Source organism: Astatotilapia calliptera, chromosome 12 (assembly GCF_900246225.1).
Source record: "Astatotilapia calliptera chromosome 12, fAstCal1.2, whole genome shotgun sequence".
Taxonomy (NCBI): domain Eukaryota; kingdom Metazoa; phylum Chordata; class Actinopteri; order Cichliformes; family Cichlidae; genus Astatotilapia; species Astatotilapia calliptera.
In genome coordinates this window covers 1,499,861-1,520,808 of record NC_039313.1, presented here as the reverse complement: position 1 = coordinate 1,520,808, position 20,948 = coordinate 1,499,861, and the positions used below count along the sequence as shown (strand labels likewise).

At 41.1% G+C, this 20,948-nt stretch overlaps 1 protein-coding gene across 2 annotated transcripts; it reads left to right on the top strand.

The window, feature by feature from the left end:
- The first annotated feature begins 172 nt into the window (after window positions 1-172).
- LOC113034114 (NADPH oxidase activator 1-like) lies at window positions 173-19,737 on the top strand. Of its 2 annotated transcripts, none has more exons than XM_026188455.1 (17): window positions 173-190; window positions 1,277-1,402; window positions 2,398-2,572; window positions 2,932-3,014; window positions 4,368-4,476; window positions 4,976-5,110; window positions 5,676-5,783; window positions 6,445-6,504; window positions 6,581-6,618; window positions 6,729-6,867; window positions 7,975-8,043; window positions 8,333-8,420; window positions 14,026-14,114; window positions 15,130-15,290; window positions 15,489-15,597; window positions 18,118-18,241; window positions 18,382-19,737. In XM_026188455.1, exons 2-17 carry the CDS (start codon window positions 1,305-1,307, stop codon window positions 18,489-18,491), a joined length of 1,695 nt encoding a protein of 564 aa, XP_026044240.1. In that variant the 5' UTR covers window positions 173-190; window positions 1,277-1,304; the 3' UTR covers window positions 18,492-19,737. The 2 variants fall into 2 exon arrangements, with proteins under 2 accessions (XP_026044240.1, XP_026044239.1); XM_026188454.1 differs by lacking the exon at window positions 173-190 and adding an exon at window positions 756-886.
- The last annotated feature ends 1,211 nt before the right edge of the window (window positions 19,738-20,948 follow it).

The window sequence follows — 20,948 nt, the reverse complement described above, 5'->3', positions numbered from 1 at the left end:
AGCAAAATGAAAATAAACAAAAATGAAATGTCACCGTATACATGGTACCGTGAAAGAGTCTTGAGCCACTTCTCAGTTTTCTGGTTAAATATTTCTGCTTGAGAAATGGGAAAAATATTGAATTACTGACAGCTCTAAAGAGATCGAAAGTCAATATTTGGCGTGACCAACAGGGCCTGAATTCTCTTTAGTAAGTTTCTTTATAATTTCTTGAATTTATCCAACATTTCTCGAAGCTTTTTCGAGTAGATTCTTTGGGAATTTGGGTTTTTCTTCTGTTATCTGTTAGGATGATCTCATGCTGATTGAATAATGCTGAAATCCAGGTTGTGGGAGGTTAATCTATGACTCACAGCTACATTGTGTATTTTCTGTGCAGGTTTTTTTCTGCATTGGGAGGTTTCTAGATCATTTTCTTGCTGAAAAATTACACACCTGAAAAACCAAAAAACTGCAGATTGCTGTAGATCAGACGGGAAGAAATATGTGGTTTCTCCCTTAAAGTGACTTTTTTTGTTTCCTGTTTCCTGTTCCTGACTTTTACATACTGATGATGATTGTCTCAGATAATTTAGGATGTCCAATGCAGAGATATCCTAAACTTCCCTCACTTTTAGCAGCAGCAGCAACTGCAACAAAGTGCTTACATATTTCTTTAATGGGCAGGGCCATGATAAGACTCGTGGTGCACATAAACAGTAAAACACAACCAGTGCAGCCGGTTGACCCAGTAAGGTATGAATAAAAAAGTCATCCTTTTCCTTGTTTTGCAGCTTTATGGCAGTTTTTAATGCCTCTGTTAGCTTTCTATTGTGCAGAGCTGTGATTTCTGGAAAACAGATGACTTTGTCTCCTCGTTTCCTTCTGTGAAATATTTCAGGTAAAGGTAGGTCAAAGGTCAGTGTGAATAGATTCAGCTCAGAACTGCTTGGAGATATAATGTAAGCTACACCATAGTTATAGGCAATATGATATGACTGTAAACACTGGACAATGTGAGGTATTTCATTGTTAGTTTAATGATCAGACATTGAGCCTCAGTGGGACCAGCTGTATAAATTAAAACAAACATAAATCCACTGACTCAGACTTATAAATGATATATGACTAGAATCAGGACATAATGTCAAACAGGTATGCATAAATCATGGGCAATTCAAGTATTTTGTAACGGCCGTTCTTACGGTACGTGCAGCGTTAACAGGTGAATTCCACAGTCATTGTGCCACTGTGGGTTTTATCTCAGGAATGTGAATAGAGAACCTCTTTGTTGCAGCTGGGTGGAGACTTCTGAGGAGACCAGTATGTCTTACTCACACTTCCCTGTGAGCACAGACAGGTCCAGAGGACGAGAGACCAACACTGACAGAACTCAAAGCAGCCACTCATTCAGGAACAAAAGGTAAGCAGCAGTCTGAGTGTGGAGTGATATTTCAGAGAGAAGCATTTAAACTTGTGTGAAGTGAAGTAAGCAGCACGGGCAAACAGGCACTGCATATGGTACAAGGAAGTATTCCAGGAAAATTGTGCTGAATGTTACAGATCAGTGAACTTTCTCTCCAGCTGCATCTTTTCCTTCTTTTTGCTGCGTTCGATATATTCTGTATTTCTCTAATACCTGTCTAATTGTCTTCCTCTTTTACATCACCGTACTCTTCTCCATCAGACTACTTCTTTCTTTCCTGCCTTAAACATCCTTTCATTGATCCTTTTACATTTCACCCCAGCTGTCATAGGGCGAGAGGCAGGGCACCGGTCACCGGTCTGTTACTGAACTAACACAGAGACAACCATCTGTGCTCACATTCACACCAGTTTCTCTTCAGCCTGACAGAAGTTCCTATTCTTCTTAACACAAATAGTTATTATTGTCATCGATATTCCGAAAATGTGGGAATAATGACAAAATCTTCAGACTTGCTCTCACTGAAGTGTAACACATTTTAGAGCGACCAACATTTACTGTCAGTAAACAACACCATGATAGGATGAAGGCACACACACACACACACACACACACACACACACACACACACACACACACACACACACACACACACACACACACTATATATATATCTCATATGTCTACACCTATTTTTAATGTAATGCACCAATGTGAGACATAAATATTGTGTTTGCACAACGAGAGTCTAAAAGTGACATTTGTTATCAGATTTTAAGGGTTTCCTGTTTTGTTCGTATTGGGTCAAAAAAGAAAAATTAGAATATGTATAAATTATTTTTCTATGCATGAATAACTTTATAACCGCATTAAGTAACTGTGATAAAATCATCTGCTTTGAGAGTAAACACGGAAATGCAAAAAAATCAAATCAAATGTCACCTGTTGATATCAGAGTGTCTCTGTCTTGTATTTCCACTCCTGGCTTACAGGATGCTTTACACTGAGTTACTGCAACTGTGGCAAAATTCGGTCGAGGCTGTGGATGTGAAGGACTGGCCAACAGCTCTGGCCAAACTCAATGAGATCAGTGAGCCCACTTCTCGCACGCTGTTTAATACTGCCTCATGTTACCTGGCCCTGGGGCAGCTGGATTTGGCCTTGAAGGTGAGTCACTCCAAATGATTGAAATGGAAATGTCTATCATCTTTAACCAGTGGCTGTCAGGGATTACTGGTTATTTCACAAACGCTGTCAAATCAGGAAACGTCCTGGACTTTCCAGGCTGTAAATGAGCAAACTGAGCATCGTATGTGGATCATTGGTGTGTGTGTGTGTGTGTGTGTGTGTGTGTGTGTGTGTGTTTGAGAGAGAGAGAGATAAAGAGGAGGAGTGAAGATGAAGAAAAACATACAAAGAAGGTCAATAAAAAGCTGTACATGCATTATTATTTACTGTATCACTCGTGAGTATACACACACGTACAGTAAAGCTTTGATGTCATCTTTCCCCTCTCTGCTATCCAGGCTTTAGACTTAACCATTGCTAAGGATGAACGCCTTGCTGTCGCCTTCTTCCAGCGAGGAGCAGTGATGATGGAGATGGGCAGGTAAGAAGGACCATTTCAAACTAACTCGTAGTCTGTGTACATATTACTATTTCTCAAAAAGACGCTGTGTAAAGTGTCAACATAAACAAGATGTGATGATTTATATACGAGAGAGTCAGACTGACAGAAGGCTACGCTTCCAGGAGCACTCACCCAGTAATAAATCCTGATTATTCAGCTAAAGTCCGAACAGGTCAGTCCATCTGAGTGCTAACACAAAGAGACAAACAATATTTACTTTTTAATATGATGGATTATTAATACGATTTAAATGAGAGCTAAACATAAAATCTGGTAATAGTTGCTAACGCTCGACTTCATGACAACTTAAGATTTTGCCCGATAAATGTGAACAAAGAGGCAGAGAACAGGATGTGCCGAAATACACAATTTAAATACACAAAAATAACCAAAAATCATATAATTCATCCATCATATGCAGTACGCCATATGTTAATTCACTAAATACATTAAAGGGTGTATTATGAGGAGTATGGGAGACGGCCTGTGGACCATTGTGGTGGAAAGCTGGAACAGACAATAAAACTATTGTGAAATTTTCCTTTGTACTGATACACCAGAGACCCACAGGTGTGGGAGGTGGGCTGGGATTAGTTCCTGGCAACTCATTTCTCAGTGGACCAACTGAGGAAAAACATCTAAAACTAAGAAACAGAGATTACGTTAAATTTGAAAACAGCTTATTGGAAAATCTGAAAAACTAAAAGAACATTTACTTCATTCTTCACTAATGAATACTAAATAATAAATAATAATATATAAAAATAAAATAATAATAATAAATAATAATAAATATAAATATAATATAAATATAAAAATATAAAAATATATATAATAATAATATATATTAATAATAATAATAATAATAATAATATATATAAAAATATAAAAAAATAAAAAAATAATAAAATAATAATAATAATAATAAAAATAATAATAATAAAAAAACCACTTAGATGTGTAGCACCTCGCATCACCACCAACGTTACATCATATGCTCCACACAGACAATGAAGAAGAAAAACTGTAAAAACAAACCAAATAAACAGACTGTAACAAACCGCGGCAGACCTGCTCTTCAGCCTCACACACTGACAACAACAACACCACAGCAGGACCCAGTTCACACAGCGGCACCGCAGACCACGCCCCCGCCACACTGATGTAATATGAAAACACGAAACTACGAAAGATGTTCATGTATTACTAAAACATGACAAATTATGACAGAAAAGTTTGGCGCAGGTGTGGTATCTATGTGATTATATTATTTATACATTGTGTGCTATTCAGGTTTTTAAATATACTGCCCGCATTTCTTTCTCTCTCCAGGTTGGAAGAGGCTCTGTCTGACTACATCTGGGCACAGAAACATATGCGAGAGAACGTAGTGATCGACTACAAACAGCTGGGACTGAGATTTAAACTGTACAGCTGGCAGGTCTGACATTCAGCCTCACCTACACACACCTCGACACAAGGACACACCATCATCAAGGATTCGGTTCAGTGCACATTAAAACGCCATAAAAAGGAAATTCAGCCCCGTGCGGTCTCATCACCACCTTTGTGTAGTTCAAATATCAGCCACACACCTGTGAGCTGTCAAAGCCTCGTTAATGGAAGAAGACACACGTGATGGTTTTGTTACTGGTTCCAAACAACAGTGCAACTGTGTGTGCCACTGTGAGTTTTAAACATTTCATCATCAGATACAGTCAGCATAACGTAAACTACATAACAGCTGTGGTGGTTGTCCAGACAATCGTCCACAAGAATCATACATATCCAGTTTACCAGCTCAGCTGCTGCTCAGCGAACATCTGAAATAAAGCAGTTTCATTTCATTTTAAATGCCAAATCTATTCTGGAGAAACAACCTGTCATTCACCAGAAATTGTTTGAATGCACTAAAACAGGTAACTGTGATATGTTCCAAGGTGTTATACAATGCAGCAGCTGTGTATTGTCAGATGGGCCAGTGGGAGCAGGCCAGGGACGTCCTGCTGTCAGCCTCCCAGGAGAAAGGACCAGGACGAGGGGGGAGCATGGAGGCAGCTTTGGAGAGCATCAGGGTGAGTTCATTTGTTTTTAGGTTTAAGGTTAAAGACTACTTGGTACGATCCTGGTTTAGCTGAAAAAAAGACCCTGTTGGAAAACCGAACATGTCACAAAGCCTTCCTCAGGTTTTATGGTTACCATGGTATTTATTATTGTCCAATCAAATGGACCAGCAGTGAGAATTTTACATGACAAATGACTGCAGAAAGTGCCGATGGAGTCACCTGTTGTTGGTTTAAATAAAACAAATATTTCACCAAACAAGACTTACAATGACGTCTAAAGCCTAGACTTAAAAAATGAAATATAGGCGCTTAAGTACAAGTGGTGATTTTATTATTCTAAAGTAATATTACAGTAAGACTCTGCTGTCGCTAAGTAAATCCCAAGAGTTGATTGTGTCCATCTGGACGTAGAGTTTTCAGGGGGAGAAACGTTTCGTCATCATCAGCTGACTGCAGGTTTCCAGCCTTATAAACGGGATATTTGCACAGTGACTGACACCAGCACCACTGCATGAACACGGTGCTGGGAGTCAGTTTATGATCATGAGACTCTTTACTATAACTTTAAAAACAGAATAAGCAGGCCCTGGATCCTCTCCTGGTACCTGAGGGTGTGGTGTTTCGTCCCAGGAAACAGGATGTGGAGCAGCTGCAGCAAAGAGACTTCTTGGGAAAAGCAACGGTACGTAGAGAGTGCCTGTGGTACACGTGTTTATCCATCCATTCGTTTTCTTCTGACCGTCTTATCCCTGCCGTCACACAGTGAGAAGGCAGGGCACACCCTGGCCACGGTGCCAGCCTGTTGCAGGGCTGACACGTTTAGAATCAGCAATTAACAGTTCAGTTCAATTTTAACGAGATAACGAGAGGATGGGCAACAGGTGGAGACGCAGCTCGAATCAATCAGACAGAGGACAGAGGAAGCATCAAAACCTAAGAAGCAGAAATTCACCAGAAACATAACAAGAACTAAACTGAAACAAAAGATGATATTAATCGAAACATCAACACTGAGTCACCAACTCCAGGACAGCATCGAGCGACATACAACACAACGACATAAATGACTGTAAGACAACAAGGTTCAAAAGTCCACAAACTCAAAATGCTGAACTATGACAATTTGATTATTGAAATGATTAAGATGTGCTCTTAAAATAAGCTTAAATGAATCCTGGCACATGTATCAGGTTATTTTAACCCAAACAAACCGATAAGTGTAGCTCATTAAAGTAAATATAAACGTCGGCCCTGACTAAATGTATGACAGTTGAAATATGACTAAAACACATCATTTAAACTGCACTTTATATTCATTCATGTGTAATGCTCTCCCTTTGCAGGTGATTTCCTCCATGATACCCAATGATGATTTTGGAGGCTTTGAGCCTTTGAGGCAGCAGGTGAGCCTGACCACAGCGTATGTGTGACGTTACTGTGAGCTGCTGCAGATGCTAACTGTCATTGTCCTCTGCACAGAAACCTGGCTTCTACGAGCCGAATGTGGATGGAGCTCAGTGAGTTTGTTACGTGATGACACAGAACATGTGTGTGGCCGATGCTACTACAGGGCTACAGCAAAGCCGTGCTTGTAGATTTACAGCTTATTTTGTCCGTTACCTGTTAGGGATTCTCGATACATGCAAGTGCGTGTCCCTTACATGGCACGAGGACCAGGACAGCTGACGGTGCCTGGAGGCGCGACGGTGTTTTTATTTGGAGAGGAGAACAGAGATGGGATGGCCACTGTCATATATGATGGACAGGTGAGGAGTGACCTGCAATCTGAAACAATGAAAGAGGGTTTTGAATCTGACAATATGAATATTATAGTAAGTGGATTTAATCACTTTTATTTAAGCAGCAAAGATTCAAGAACATGGAAGAGACAATAAAAGTGAAACTTTAATTCAAAATAATCTGTATTCAGTTTCTCTCTGGATGAGTTTGAAGTCAAAACCTTTGTTAATATGTGCAAAAATTAATTATGTGCTGATTGCAATGGTACTGATAAAAGTAGTTGATGGTATTTCAGAGCTCTTAACCTATTTTTGCAACTTATCTCTTTGAACTGGTTCATTTCCAAATGAAATGAAAAGTGTGAAGTTATACCACAGTTTAAGACTACAGGCCAGCATCACTCCTCTCCCAATGTTCTAACATTATATTGATCATAAATATGATTATCACTTTAAACAGACTGACTCTGGCCTTCCAAAGCAGGGGTCCCCAATCCCAGTCCACGAGGGCCGGTGTCCTGCAGGTTTTAGATGTCTCCTTGATCCATCACAGCTGATTTAAATGGATAAATGACCTCCTCAACATGTCCTGAAGTTCTCCAGAGGCCTGGGAATGAACTAATCATGTGATTCAGGTGTGTTGACCCCAGGTGAGATCTAAAACCTGCAGGGAGACCGGCCCTCGTGGACTGGGATTGGGGACCCCTGTTCTAAAGGTTCCTAGAGCCAGAAAAAAGACAACTGGAGAGCTTTTTCTTTTTGTGCCCCGTCTCTGTGGAACAGCCTCCCTCAAGACCTTAGGCAGGCGTGCTCTGTGCAGGTCTTTAAAAGTCTTACATGTCTTAATTCTATGGCTTTGAGTTTTTACATTTTTACTGTGTTTAACTTGTATTGCTATGTATCGCTTTTATTTTATTTATCGCTTTAGTTTCAGATAGTTGTACAGCACTTTGTTTGAAAGCGCTTTATAAATAAAGTTATTATTATTATTTATATTTTATATAAATCTTAATATGTATTCATTCCTGCTCAGGTTCTTGAGCATGTATTCTTTTGCTGTCACAATACTGAGAATTTCTGTATACAAGCTTTATTTTCATTGCTACAAATCTAATTTTTAGTCGTTTTTTGCAGAGAGGACTTCTGCCAGCATCCCTTCTTCAACCAGCAGATGTCAAGACGTCCAAAGGCAAAAAGGACACTGTAATATACTTCTCTTTGACTAACACAACACACAGTATTCATGTTCATGCCGCCCATTTAAGAGCTTTAATGGAGGCACTTTACAGATTGATCAAAATGACATTCTTGCTAAGTTCTTCTCTGCTTCACCCACCGAGATGAGACAACACAACTGTTGTGTCTGGTGACATTAAATGGATTAAAGGCAATTTCAACAAAAAACACAAGCTTCTGCTCTGTGACAAATCTGTTTTCATTGTGGAAAGAAAACTCTTCATTATTTATTCTCCTGTTCTGCTTCCTTCCACAGAGAATTTCCAGTGGGATTCCCCTCCCACCAGGACTCAAGCCACCCACTCGCCCACAGTCTCAGCATAGTCCTGCAGCTCCTCCTCAGGGTAAAAATCACTCACACTCTGGTTTATCTTAAACCTTTTCACCTTTTTTCATTTCATTTGCTCCTTCAAAGCAACTCTCCGCTGTGAGAGATCATCCCAACGTTACAGTAATGTTTTCTCTGTTTGGTCTCGTGGCTTCATGTTTGCCAGATGGCCCTGTAATTTTAATCTTCTTAAGATTTTCTTAACATAAAATATAAAAATACAAAATCTTTATGATGAAACTTGTAACTATGGTTGTAATCACAGTACTCTTAAGATTTGCAGTTGTATTACATTGTTAACAAGACGGACATGAAACCAGGAAAAGGATTACGGTGTGATTTTTTTATTTAAAAGTAAATCTTCTGCCAAATTGTTGTATATGAACGATAACAGCCGCCAGTTTGTTTCATGCTCTGATGAACAAGGATAAAATATTAAAATGTCTGTTGACATGGCAACATAAATTGGTATAGCTGTTTTGTGCTAGTACTAACTTTTGGATACCTGGAGTTGCACCACAGATGAAGTATGAAGGTGCATCCTCCTCACAGACTGAATTAGTACTGAAAAGTAAAGCTTTGTAAAACACAGCAGCCATATTTGTGTCAGTTTTGCTGGTGAAAGAGGACCTAGAACGCAGGATCAGAGCAGGCAGGGATAAAACGAGAACGGCCCTTTATTGGAGGCATAATAGCAACTAAACAGGAAGCAGTAAAAATGCCAAACTCCATGAGAAACTTTGGAAATGCCAGGGAAACACTTGGAGGATCTGGGGAACAGAACTACAGGAACTGTGGAACAGTAAGAAAGAGGAATGCTAACAGTATCATAAGTACACTACAGATTAAAGAACACAGTGTGATGAAAACGTAAACGGGACTGAGGGTGACAAAGGATGTAAACACATATAAAATAATTAGGGAGGGGGAGACACCATGGAGCACAGCTGGAACTAATCAGGGAAACAAAGCAGGGCGAACTATGCTAAATAGAAACTATGCTAAATAGAAACTATGCTAGTTGGCTTTTGCCATTGCCAGCTTGTTCTGAAAATAGATGTGATGGCGAGGGGTCATTTGACTGTTAAACTTCATGCTCACTAACCAGTGACTTGACAAACACAAGTCATTAGCCAGTGGTCATATCCTGAAAGAGAAAATCCTTTCTGACACTTTAAATGAACAAAATTTATAGAAAGAACTTCTTTTATTTCATGAAATCAGTCATGATCTGATGTGTAACCAGGTGATATGACAAACTGGGTCTGCTGTGAAGGCCTTATGAAGTTTCTTGTTGACCTGATTTCAGGCTCATTGGAAAACTCAATTGCCCGCCTCTGCCATAAACTAATCAGGAATGTCTTTTCCAAAACAAACTATTAGTATCACCCTGTGGTGATCATTAAAGCCAATGCTTGTTAAGGTACGTCTGTACTTATTCATATTCAGTAAGCCTGTGCATGTTGTGTTGATAAAACGTGATTGAAACATGTTTAAATGAAGTAAGTTGAGCTCTTGAAATATTTTAATCCTTCACAATTTTGTCATTTTACTCCAACACTATTCATTAACTTTTACCCCAGTACTACTTGGGCACTTAGATAATTACATTTGTCTTCATACATAACGTTCAACAAAGTGTAGAGTCTGGTTAACATAAAAGCTGAATGGATTTACAGCCACTACCATCCTCCTAGCTTTGTCCGGGTTGCAGGGGTATAACCCAGAAGTGACAGGTTAAGAGGCAGAGTGCGACCTGGATAGCTCACCAGTCTATCACATAGAGACAAACAACCACTTACATTCACACTTTAGGGTAATTTGGAATCACCAATTAACCTAGCTCTAATAACTGCATGACTTTTAACTGTGGGAGGAAGCCAGAGTCCTCAGACAGAACCCACTGCAAACTAGCCAGATTGTGGATTTGAACCCATGTTCTTGCTATGAGGCAACAGCGCTAACCACCACGCCACCAAGCTGTCAATCTAGGCTCAACAAATGTAGGAAAGGCTATGATTTCAAGGCTTGATGCAGAATTTTTCCGTATGTTTTTGTCCTTGACAGGTCAAACCACAATAAATAGTGTCGAGCATACATGGTGTGTGTGTAGTTGCCTTTTAAAACTCCAGGGATTTTCCTGCAGTTTGAAATCTCGTGCGATCTTGTGAATTTCTTGAGTCCAGCACCTAACCACTCTCACTAGATTGCATCACGTCATCTCAACAAGAACAAATTAAGTTGTTGAATTTCATAAAGATCCTACATGATTTAATTACCTTCACCATAGAAACATGAAATTATTTTCAAATTACAAGTTAGACTTTTGATGCATCTCAATCATCCAGGAAAGTAAATCTCCAAAAGTTGATTCTGTTCACCTGGACGTAGCGTTTTGTGGGAGAACCGTTTCGTCATCATCAGGTGACGTCTTCAGTCTCAGCTGACTGCAGGTTTCAACCTTATAAACAGGACGTTTGCATAATGACTGAAACCAGCCCTGAAGGAACAATGGGCTGGGAGGGCAGTTCCTTAATCTTAATTATGCAAAGTCTCATGACCACTGATCAACAACCATTGATTAATGGCCATGAGTCCCATTCACAGAGAGTTGGGGAATGGCTGCAATCACAGCATGTAAGATGGTGACAGATGTACCCTTAGGCCCCTCCTCCATTCAGAGATGGTCTTTCCCTTTTCATGTAAATGGCCTCCTTGACTCCGCCCTCAAACCAGCGTTCCTCCCTGTCCAGGATGTTACATCCTCATCATTGAAAGAGTGTCCACTGGCCTGTAGGTGTAAACAGACTGCAGAGTCCTGGCCTGACGAGGTGGCTCTGCTGTGTTGTGCCGTCCTCTTAGCCAGAGGTTCTTTGGTTTCCCCGATGTATAAATCCTGCCAATCCTCCTGCACTTAACAGCGTACACTATGTTACTCTGTTTGTGTCGGGGACCCGATCCTTGGGGTGGACCAGTTTTTGGCGCAGTATGTTTTGGGGTTTAAAGGTCACAGAGACCCGGTGTTTAGAAAAAATGCGTCTCAGCTGCTCTGATACTCCTGACACGTACGGGATCACTACAGGTTTTCTCTTGGGCAGCGGTTGTCCTTCTCTCCTGGATCGGCTGGAGCTTTCTTTAGGTGCCTTCCCAGCTTTGACAAAAGTCCAGCTGGGATAACCACATTTACTCAGGGCCTTCTTGATGTTCTTCTGCCTCCCTGGCTGCTGTGTCTGTGGGGATGGTGTTCGCTCTGTGTTGTAGCGTCCTGATGACGCCCAGTTTGTGCTCCAGTGGATGATGAGAGTCAAACCTTAGATACTGATCCGTATGTGTAGGTTTACGGTACACGTCAGCTTTAGATGTCCCCCATTACTGATGGAAATCTCACAGTCTAAGAAGCCTAACCTGCCCCTTTTCATATCCTCCCTGGTGAATTTGATGTGTCGGTCCACAGAGTTAATGTGGTAATGTGGTACGTCCTGAGATTTGATTTTCAGCCAGGTGTCATCCACATATCTGAACCAATGGCTTGGTGGTGTTCCAGGGTAGGATAGCAAAGGCCTCTTTTCCATTTCCTCCATGTACAAATTGGCCATGATGGTTGAAACTGGGGAGCCCACGGCACACCCATGTTTCTGCCTGTAGAACTGAGCCTTGTATGTGAAGTAGGTGGAATGAAGACACAGTTCAAACACACTTGGTGGATGCTGAGAGCGGTCCTGTTGCTGAGGTTGGGGTCATCCTGTAATCTCTTACGGACCGCCTCCAACGCTTCCGTGACTGGGATGCAAGTGGTCATGAGAATTTGCATAATTACAGTTTTTTACAGACGCTAGGACACATGTCTCAATACTTAGGTCACGTTTGCAAAACTCCTCACACAGTGAGCACAACAGAAGTCTATGTGGGCTAAACTGAGGACCAGTTATCATTGTTTTGGCACAAAATGCATTCAATGACTACATCTCTCAAATTTCATGAATTATCTTCTCACTCAGACACAACAACTGCCAAAAATCTTTGTACGTACAGGACATTTTGCATGTGCTTACACACTGTTTTCAAAACTGTTAAACTTATGGCCAAAACAATAACACAATGCAAAACTTAAAAAGACAGCAAAATGCAACAGCAATATTTTAGTGAAACATATTTTAAATCTAACAATGCAGTTTAACCAGCCACAGCTGATTCTCATTGTAGATGAACATCTACACAGGTGTTACTCCTTCAATTGTTCAACTCCTTCAATTCTGGCAGCCAGAAGATTCTTTCCTAGGTGTGTTGCCCTAGATGACATAAGATGTGATGTGGATGAGAACCTGTGGCCAAATGGAGAAGACCGAGTAGATTAGCATTACTATTGTATGTGTATCAGTGGATGGTGTGTATAAAAATTCTTGTATTTTGGGATTACTTAGTGCAAAAAGATAAAAATACATAAACAAATATTAACGAATTCTGCATGATGTCTGATTCATTCCAGTAACATATATTGAAATTATAAACAGAGATGTGTCCTTGTTTTACACAAGAAAACACTGTAATGCTACATGTTGTTAGTGTTTTTAGGTCATTGTTTTGTGGGTGACAAAGTGTGTTTGTCGGCTGTCAACCTTTGCTAGTGTTCTGGAAGAATGAGTTTATTTGAGACCTGAATGAAGTGTTTTGGTAGTTGTAGTGCATTTTGAATGTGAAATGAACTGCTTTGCCAAGCTGACGGTCAGTTAGGAGGATTGTGTGAAGAGTTTTGCAAAAGTGACCTAAGTATTGGGAAATGTGTCCTAGTGTCTGTAAAAAACTGTAAGACTGCCCTCCCAGCCCATTGTTCCTTCAGTGGGCTGGTTTCAGTCATTATGCAAATGTGCTGTTTATAAGATTGAAACCTGCAGTCAGCTGAGACTGAAGACGTCACCTGACGAGTGACTGAAAACGTCCAGATGAACAGAATCAACTTTCGGAGAAAGTTAAACTTTTGTAAATGTAACATCCATCATTTTTTACAGTGTAGGCCCAGCTGCCTGTTAGAACAGAGAGCGCACAATTACACAATCAGTCCCCTCTGATAGCCTCCTGGCACCGCCCCCCGAACCCACTGCAACACAACTGAGCCACAATCCATCGACTGTTGGCTGAAGCCTTGTCATAAACAGTCAGATTTGAGTTCAAATTGTTTCAATGTTCAGTAAAGGTCAGGAGAGAGGTGCAACGTGTGCATGTGCAGACATCTGTAAAACAAGGTGGAGGCTGTCTCGTGATTTGGGGCTGCATCTCAGCCAGTGGTGTTGAGGGTCTCGTCAAAATGGATAAAATTGTGAATGCAGAAAAATGCATGAATATTTTGATGCACTACACAGTATCATGGAAGACTGTCTGTGCCTTTGTGTAATGGATGATGCTACTGCACACACTGTGCAGCTCTTAGGATGGCTTTCCATGAAATCTACTTTACTGGTTATATGTGTTTGGTGAGTTGTTCTTTTTAGTTGTATTGTTGGAAGATAAAGCCTGCACTGAAGACTGGAGATAAAACAACGATTAAAAAAAATCATTGCTGGTTCTAGTGGCTTTCATCCTTTTTGTGTTTGCTGATATGCACCTTTACTGTGGTTTCCCTGCAGGACATCTTACCTCAGACACACCTCCTCCATCTTACATTACTGCCACCCACTCTGAGACTCCCAAATGCACAGCCAAAGCACGAGAGCAGGTAAATCCTCCTTCGAAAGATGAAAGCCGATGCACTGAAAGAAGGACTCACAGCTGATTGCCTCGGACACACAAATGCACACACTTTTTCCCTGATCTAAATATAATAAGTTTTGTGCATTTGAAGAAACCGTTTTGTAAAGTTGAACTTAACAGCGCAATGTTGATTTGTTCCAGTTAAGTCACTGTGACACTGGAGGACAGCAGACGTGTTTGATTTTGGAGTAAATATTCTTGTTCTGACACGTGAATATTGGTGCTGCTGGTTAAACAGCGTTGTGAAGGTTTCACTTTGGGCTCTGATATGAATTTTTTGCTAAATTATTCAGGTGAGTAGAGAGAAGTCTTTGAATCAAACAACAACAAGCACAAAACATTAAAACCTAGTAAGATTCCTGAAAATCAAAAGATCTTCAGTCGTTAGACGGTTTGTTGAGATTTCGCGACACAGCGCATGCATGCAGTGCTGCAGATGTTTGTGACACTGGTATGTTGTCACATCTGTTCTGAGCTAAAACAAAACTCAAATCTAAACTAATCACTTATTTGTTTGAGTTTCTTTTCAAACTTATTTAACATACCAGCCAGCAGCGAAGCAGTTTGCAGAAACATGAAATAAGTCACTTAGCTAACAATTTAATTGCCCGTACAGCATTTAGAAATGTCCAGTACGTCATCAGTTGTCTGACAGCGAACAGCAAATTACACAACCAGTTACAGCAGTGTATAGCTCCAGCCTTTCCATGGAGCTCATCGTGTGTCTGCAGTAGCCGAGGAAGGACAAACCCAACACTGGGTACATACTGGGCCTCATGTCTCTTATGTTTGAAATGACGACTGCAGGTGAATGATATAATGACATAATGAATGAATGAGGGCTATTCAGTTGGTTGGCTGCAACCACACCGCTACACAGGCAGCTTTAGTTCACAAACCTTAACAAAAAATAGACAAAAAATTATATCTAAAAAACCTGTTTTCCAATGATTTATCTTTAGACGCTCTTGTATTCGCAGCATGCCAGCTCAGCTCAGAGAGCAGAGGCAGACTCTGTGGTGGTGAAGGTTCACTACATTTACACTGTGGCTCTGTCTGTCCCTCTGGACACGACATACAGTGAACTTAAGGAACGAGTTGCAGAGAAATTGGACCAGCCGGCATCTCATCTGCGCCTCAGGTAACAGCAGAAGCTGACAAACAAATGCCCTCCATCAGAGTAAGAATGTTACAGTGTGCACAGACATCTGACATCTACATCAAACATGAACAGGCAGAAGATTTTCCTTTTCTGTATTTTCCTGCTCATCTGCCAGTTTTTCATCTATTTTCCTGCTGATCCACCACTTCCTCTCACTCCCTCGTCCTCTCTCATTAGACGTAAGCACCACGGCTCCTGCGTGCTGACACCCCTGGACGGGGAAATCGAGTCGGCTCACACTGTGCAACAGTTGGCTGAGGCCGGCAGAGCTACCCTGTGGTGCCAGGTTTGTATCTAAACTAAATATGGTGGTGGAGGTGTCACAGCAACACTGCCACCAGCTTCCCCACACGTTATAAATGTCGTGTTAGTTTATGTTCATAACAAGGCAGGAAGCCTGAAATGGTTTGGACGGGAAGAGGAGGGAGGATTATAGTTATTATAGTGGGCAAAGGATTGAAATATGGAGCTGCAAGGCAGGAACAAAAGAGGAAGATTTATGGATGTAGTGAAAGAGGACATGCACAAGGTTGGTGCGACAGAAGAGGATGCTCGGAAAGGGTGACGCTGACACAGAAGATCTGCTGTGGAATAACTAAAAGCAACAGAACAGAATCAGACACGAAGGGCAGTTAGCTACAGTGTCCCTGTCTATAGAGCCAGTGCTTGCATATACTGCACACTTTCCAAATGGACAGCTGAAAGACCACAACTACTAGTACCTTCATTCATTTACACTACCAGTCAAAAGTTTTACAACTTTTAAATTCAGAATTATTCCAGTTATTTATTACAAGTCATTCAGTCCAATGAACAGCTTGAAATGGTACAAAGGTGAGGGTGAACTGCCAGAGGATAAACAAAGGTGCAGTTACTCAAAACTGAAAAATAATGTACATTTCAGAATCATACAAAAAGCCTTTTTCAGGGACAACAAGGGTTAACAGGTTAAATCTGTTCTGCAGCAATGCAGGTTGATCAAGCCTTGAAAGCTGCTGCTACTAATTCCTGCAGCTGTTCCAACTTTCTGGATTACTCCCCCCTCTGCCTGCATAGAAGCAGTGCTGGACACACCGTGGTGCCATACGCTCGTCAGCATCAGTTAAACAGTATTGTACTGCAGAAAGTAGAGTGTTGCTACACAAATGGGGGGAAAGGCAATTGACAATGGAAGAGAGACAGACCATCATAACACTTATAAAAGTAGGTCTGTCCTACAGAGAAACTGCAGCTGTCAGTGAGTCCAGTTTCCTTCACCATCCAAAGGCTCAGAAACAAAGTGTGACAGGAAGACGTCTGCAGACCCAAAGACATGACTCAGAGGACAAGTTTCTGAGAGTTAACAGCTGTGTGATGGCGGCTCACAGGACAACAGCTTCAAGCAGCTTAATAGTGGTCGTAGTGAGCAAGTCTCAGTTTCAGCTGTGAAGACTTTGAGGTGCAGGTTTGACAGGACGAGCTGCAGCAAGAAAGCCAGACGTCAGAATAAGACAAGAGGTTTGCCTGAGCCATAAAACAGCAGGACTACTGAAGACTGGAAGAAGGTTTTATGGACCGAAACTAAATTTGAAATATTCGGTTCATCACGCAGGATCCTTGTGCGCTGTCGAGTAGGTGAAAGGACGGATCCTCAGTGTGAGGCATCAACTGTCAAACATGGAGCAGGAAGTGTGATGGGCTGTTTGCTGGATCCAGGGTCGGTGACTCGTACAGAGTGAGAGGCTCCCTGAACCAAAACAGCTACCACAGCACTCCATGCAGGACCCTCTGGTGTGCAGTTGGTCAGGGGTTCATCCTACTGCAAGATAACGACCCAAACGTAAGTCCAAGCTGTGCCAGAACTACCTCAGGAACAAAGAACAAGATGGTGAGCATGGAAACATGGAGTGTGCAGCACAGTCTGCAGACTTAAAGCCCATCCAGCTGGTTTGAACTGGACAGAAGAGGGAAAGCAAAGCAGCGACAAGGTCCACATTCATGGGGAATATTTGATTTCTATTGTAGAATGACTGGCACAGGTTTGTTCAGCTGCTCTATCTGCCAAAGGTGCTACTTTGGTGAGTCAAAGGTTAGAATACATTTTAGTCTATAAACTGATTCAATCTGCCTGCCTGCCTGTCTGTCTGTCTGTCTGTCTTCCCCACAGTCTGTATCCTTCAAGCTCGGGTCCTCTACCAGAGGCCTGGAAGCTCGAGGGTCCTGCGTAGCTCTTCCCCTCCATGCATATATTTATATATGCATGTGTGTGTACTAACTCATTCAATAATTTTTCTTATTTTTATTTCTACAAAACTTTCATACGTTTTGTTCCATGTGTACATTTCAATGTGCACAAAAATGTGGAGGTAGTGTTTGTACAGAAATATGTGGAAAAACTATCAAAGCTAAAGGCTTCAGATATTCACAGGTTCTTCTCACCAACAAAATAAATCAGGACGTAATTTAGAACAGATACATCTGAAATGTTGCAGTAACGACTTACTGAAATTTAAAAAAAATCAAGCAGTCCCGTTAGGTCCCATATTTGAGCACATACTAGTACAAAATACTTGACACTGCAAAAGACAGCAAGTAACTTTGTCTTAATTATTTCAGCTTTAAATATTATATTTATCAATGATGCAAAAATAAAACACGAACATGAAATTTTGCCACACTTTTAAAGAAAATGTTATTTACATTTAACTGTTTGTCTTTTTGTGTCGAATTGTAACACACACCAAAAAATGTGAAGATGCTTCTCTAATGATATCTCAGCTAGTTTACAGGTTCACTCTCTTACTCACACTGTGCTACTGAACTGCAGAAAGAAGATCCCCTGGCCAGCCGTACTATCCTCTACCAGATGGTGGCCCTTTATGATTATGATGCTCAGGGGCCCGAAGACCTGGAGTTCAGTGAAGGTGACACTATTGACATCCTCGGTGAAGGTGAGGCTCCACGGCTCAAAGTGAAACTTCTAATCATTGTTTTTGTCTGCAATTTGAATTGATGCTACATTCCTGGGTCATCTGTTTAGATGCAAAAAGTATTAATTTCCTCTTTGTTTCTCTGTTACGCTCGTTTGTAGTTAACCAGGAGTGGCTGGAGGGACACTGTGCAGGAAGTATTGGGATTTTCCCCAGCTGCTTCGTCTACAGGGAGAATAACAATATCACTACGAGCTCAGAGATTTTGTAATCAAAAGTTCATTGTTGCATAAATTTTTTAAAGCACCTATTATTCTATGAATTGTAACAGTTTACAGGCTTGGAACAAGCAAACAGGCACGAGGCTGTTAAGTGCACCAAGTGCTATCTTCACTATGCTTTGAAGATCTTTTTAACAGAAACTTTTGTTTAAGAACATTACATGAAAACAATCATATTGGTGTATCCGTCATTACCATATAATCTTTATTGCATGTTTGATAAATAATCCTTTGTATAATATTATTAACGTATATACTCTCAAGTGTGATATCAGACACTTCCTGGTTCATGAGCTTCTGTTCCCGAGTCAGTCACGTCTCAGTGTGAAGCCTGTGTCTCCGAGTCTGTCTTGCATATGTGTTGTGTTTCCTGTCCTATGTCCGTGTATCCTGCTTTGCTTCCTTTGTCTCGTTATGTTGGACTAGCCCCAGCTGTGCCTCCTTCCTGTTTCCCATTACCTTCGCCCTTCGTGTTTGTCTCTGTTAGTTGTCGTGTCGTACCCTCGCAATGCTGCGGTTCGTCCTCTGTGCTCCAAGTAACTCTAATTCTCAGGTCCTGGTTTATTTTCTAGTGTTGTAGTGAGTTTTCTGTTTCTAGTTTTGTTTTATACTGATAATAGTGACTTCAGCAATAAAGCTGCTGCTTTCAGTTAATTTTCCTGCGTTGGGGTCCTGCATCCTGCCCGCCATACAGCAAAGCATCACATGATTATTCACATGTATACAGTATGCATGCATACACATGTTCACAGACATATATGTAGATTTATATAAACAAGCCTTAGTTGAAAACATGAGAGAGACAAGTACAAGTACAGTGATGACATCATATTACCCCCCCCCCCCATTTTTTTTCTACCAAACTTGGCAAAACCCAAAAGCTCTGTTATCTGTCTCTATAACAAACCGTTTATTAAAAAGAACTTCCACTCCTGCATCTATCGCTGATTTTAGAGGAAGATACACATTTACGATATTTGCAAACATGATACAAAAGCTGTGGATCACCCGGAGGACCCCAAACTTAAGATTTTTAACCCAACTCTACATGGCACCGAGCATCAGTCCCTTTCAGATGGTGAATCTCAATGTTGACCTTTTCCAGCGGTATAGACCAGCCCACAACATGCTGACTGTCGGCTTACAGCAGAGGCAGGAACACAAGGTGTAGTCAGTGTCTGCAACAGCTGGGGTGGAGCTGAAACCAACACACACCTCAAAATGTTGCTGTGACAAACGTAACACAGGGTTTATTGTGGTTCGTGTGGTGTTCTTTGGATTTCTGTGAAAAATAGCACACGGCCTTGTCAAAGACACCTGCAAAACTACTGTGCTTGTACCCTGAGCTTTGCTATCGGTCTCAAGCAAAATCAGGGGCGATCAGAGCCTCGGCTGATCTGAGTCCTGACACTCAGAAATGCGCTCGAAAGATTAACATGATCTGACAAATCAGTCAGGGGAGTAATCACATTTCAAAAGTTCTTGTAGAACTCGACGTAATAACCATATATACCAAAAGCAGGCCTTGATCCAAATGTACACATACTGTATTTTGCCCTTATGCAGCTTTAGAAGATGCAGCATATATTTTCATTGCTATGTATATCAGTGAAGCCAGAGGAGATAAACCAGTTAAAGTGCAGGAAAGTCTTAAAAATGCAAAAGCCTGAATAATCTCTAATTTCCTGTTTCTAAATTCAGATAAAACTGTGGTTATTGTATTCACCCCTATAAATATTAGAAACACGCTGTCTAACCATGTCTTTGTGTTAAAAGAGTGTTTTTCCTTCCCACTGTCACCATGTGGTTGCTCATAGGAGGTCATCTGATTGTTCGGGTAGTCTCTATATTACTGTAGGATCTTACAGTATAAATCACCTCCAGGCCACTGATGCTGTGATTTGGTGCAAATAAAATGTCAATTTCATTGAACTGAAAATCTTCAGCTCTGCCAACTGCAGGTCGGTGTCTTTTTGTCAGTGCCATGTCTCAATCATGCATCATAGCACGTCTCTCTCTCACACACACACACACGCACATACACACACACACACACACACACGCACACACACACACACACACACATACATGCACACACACACACACACACACACACACACGCACGCACGCACACACACACACACACACACACATACATGCACACACACACACACACATACACACACACACACACACACACACTCTCTCTCTCTCTGACTCGTGTGCACAGATATATTTTCATTGTGAATATGGTGAATGTGCTGGTTCTAATATGGGGCTTATCTGCTCTACGTGAACACTCACAGTGATTTATCCAACATGGCACATTCACACCCATCCATACAGGTACTGTGTTCTTTCCCCCACACCATGACAACACCCACTTATTCTTTAACTCACTTTTATACTTATTTAAGATAGTAAAAGCTACAAAAGCACATAAGCAT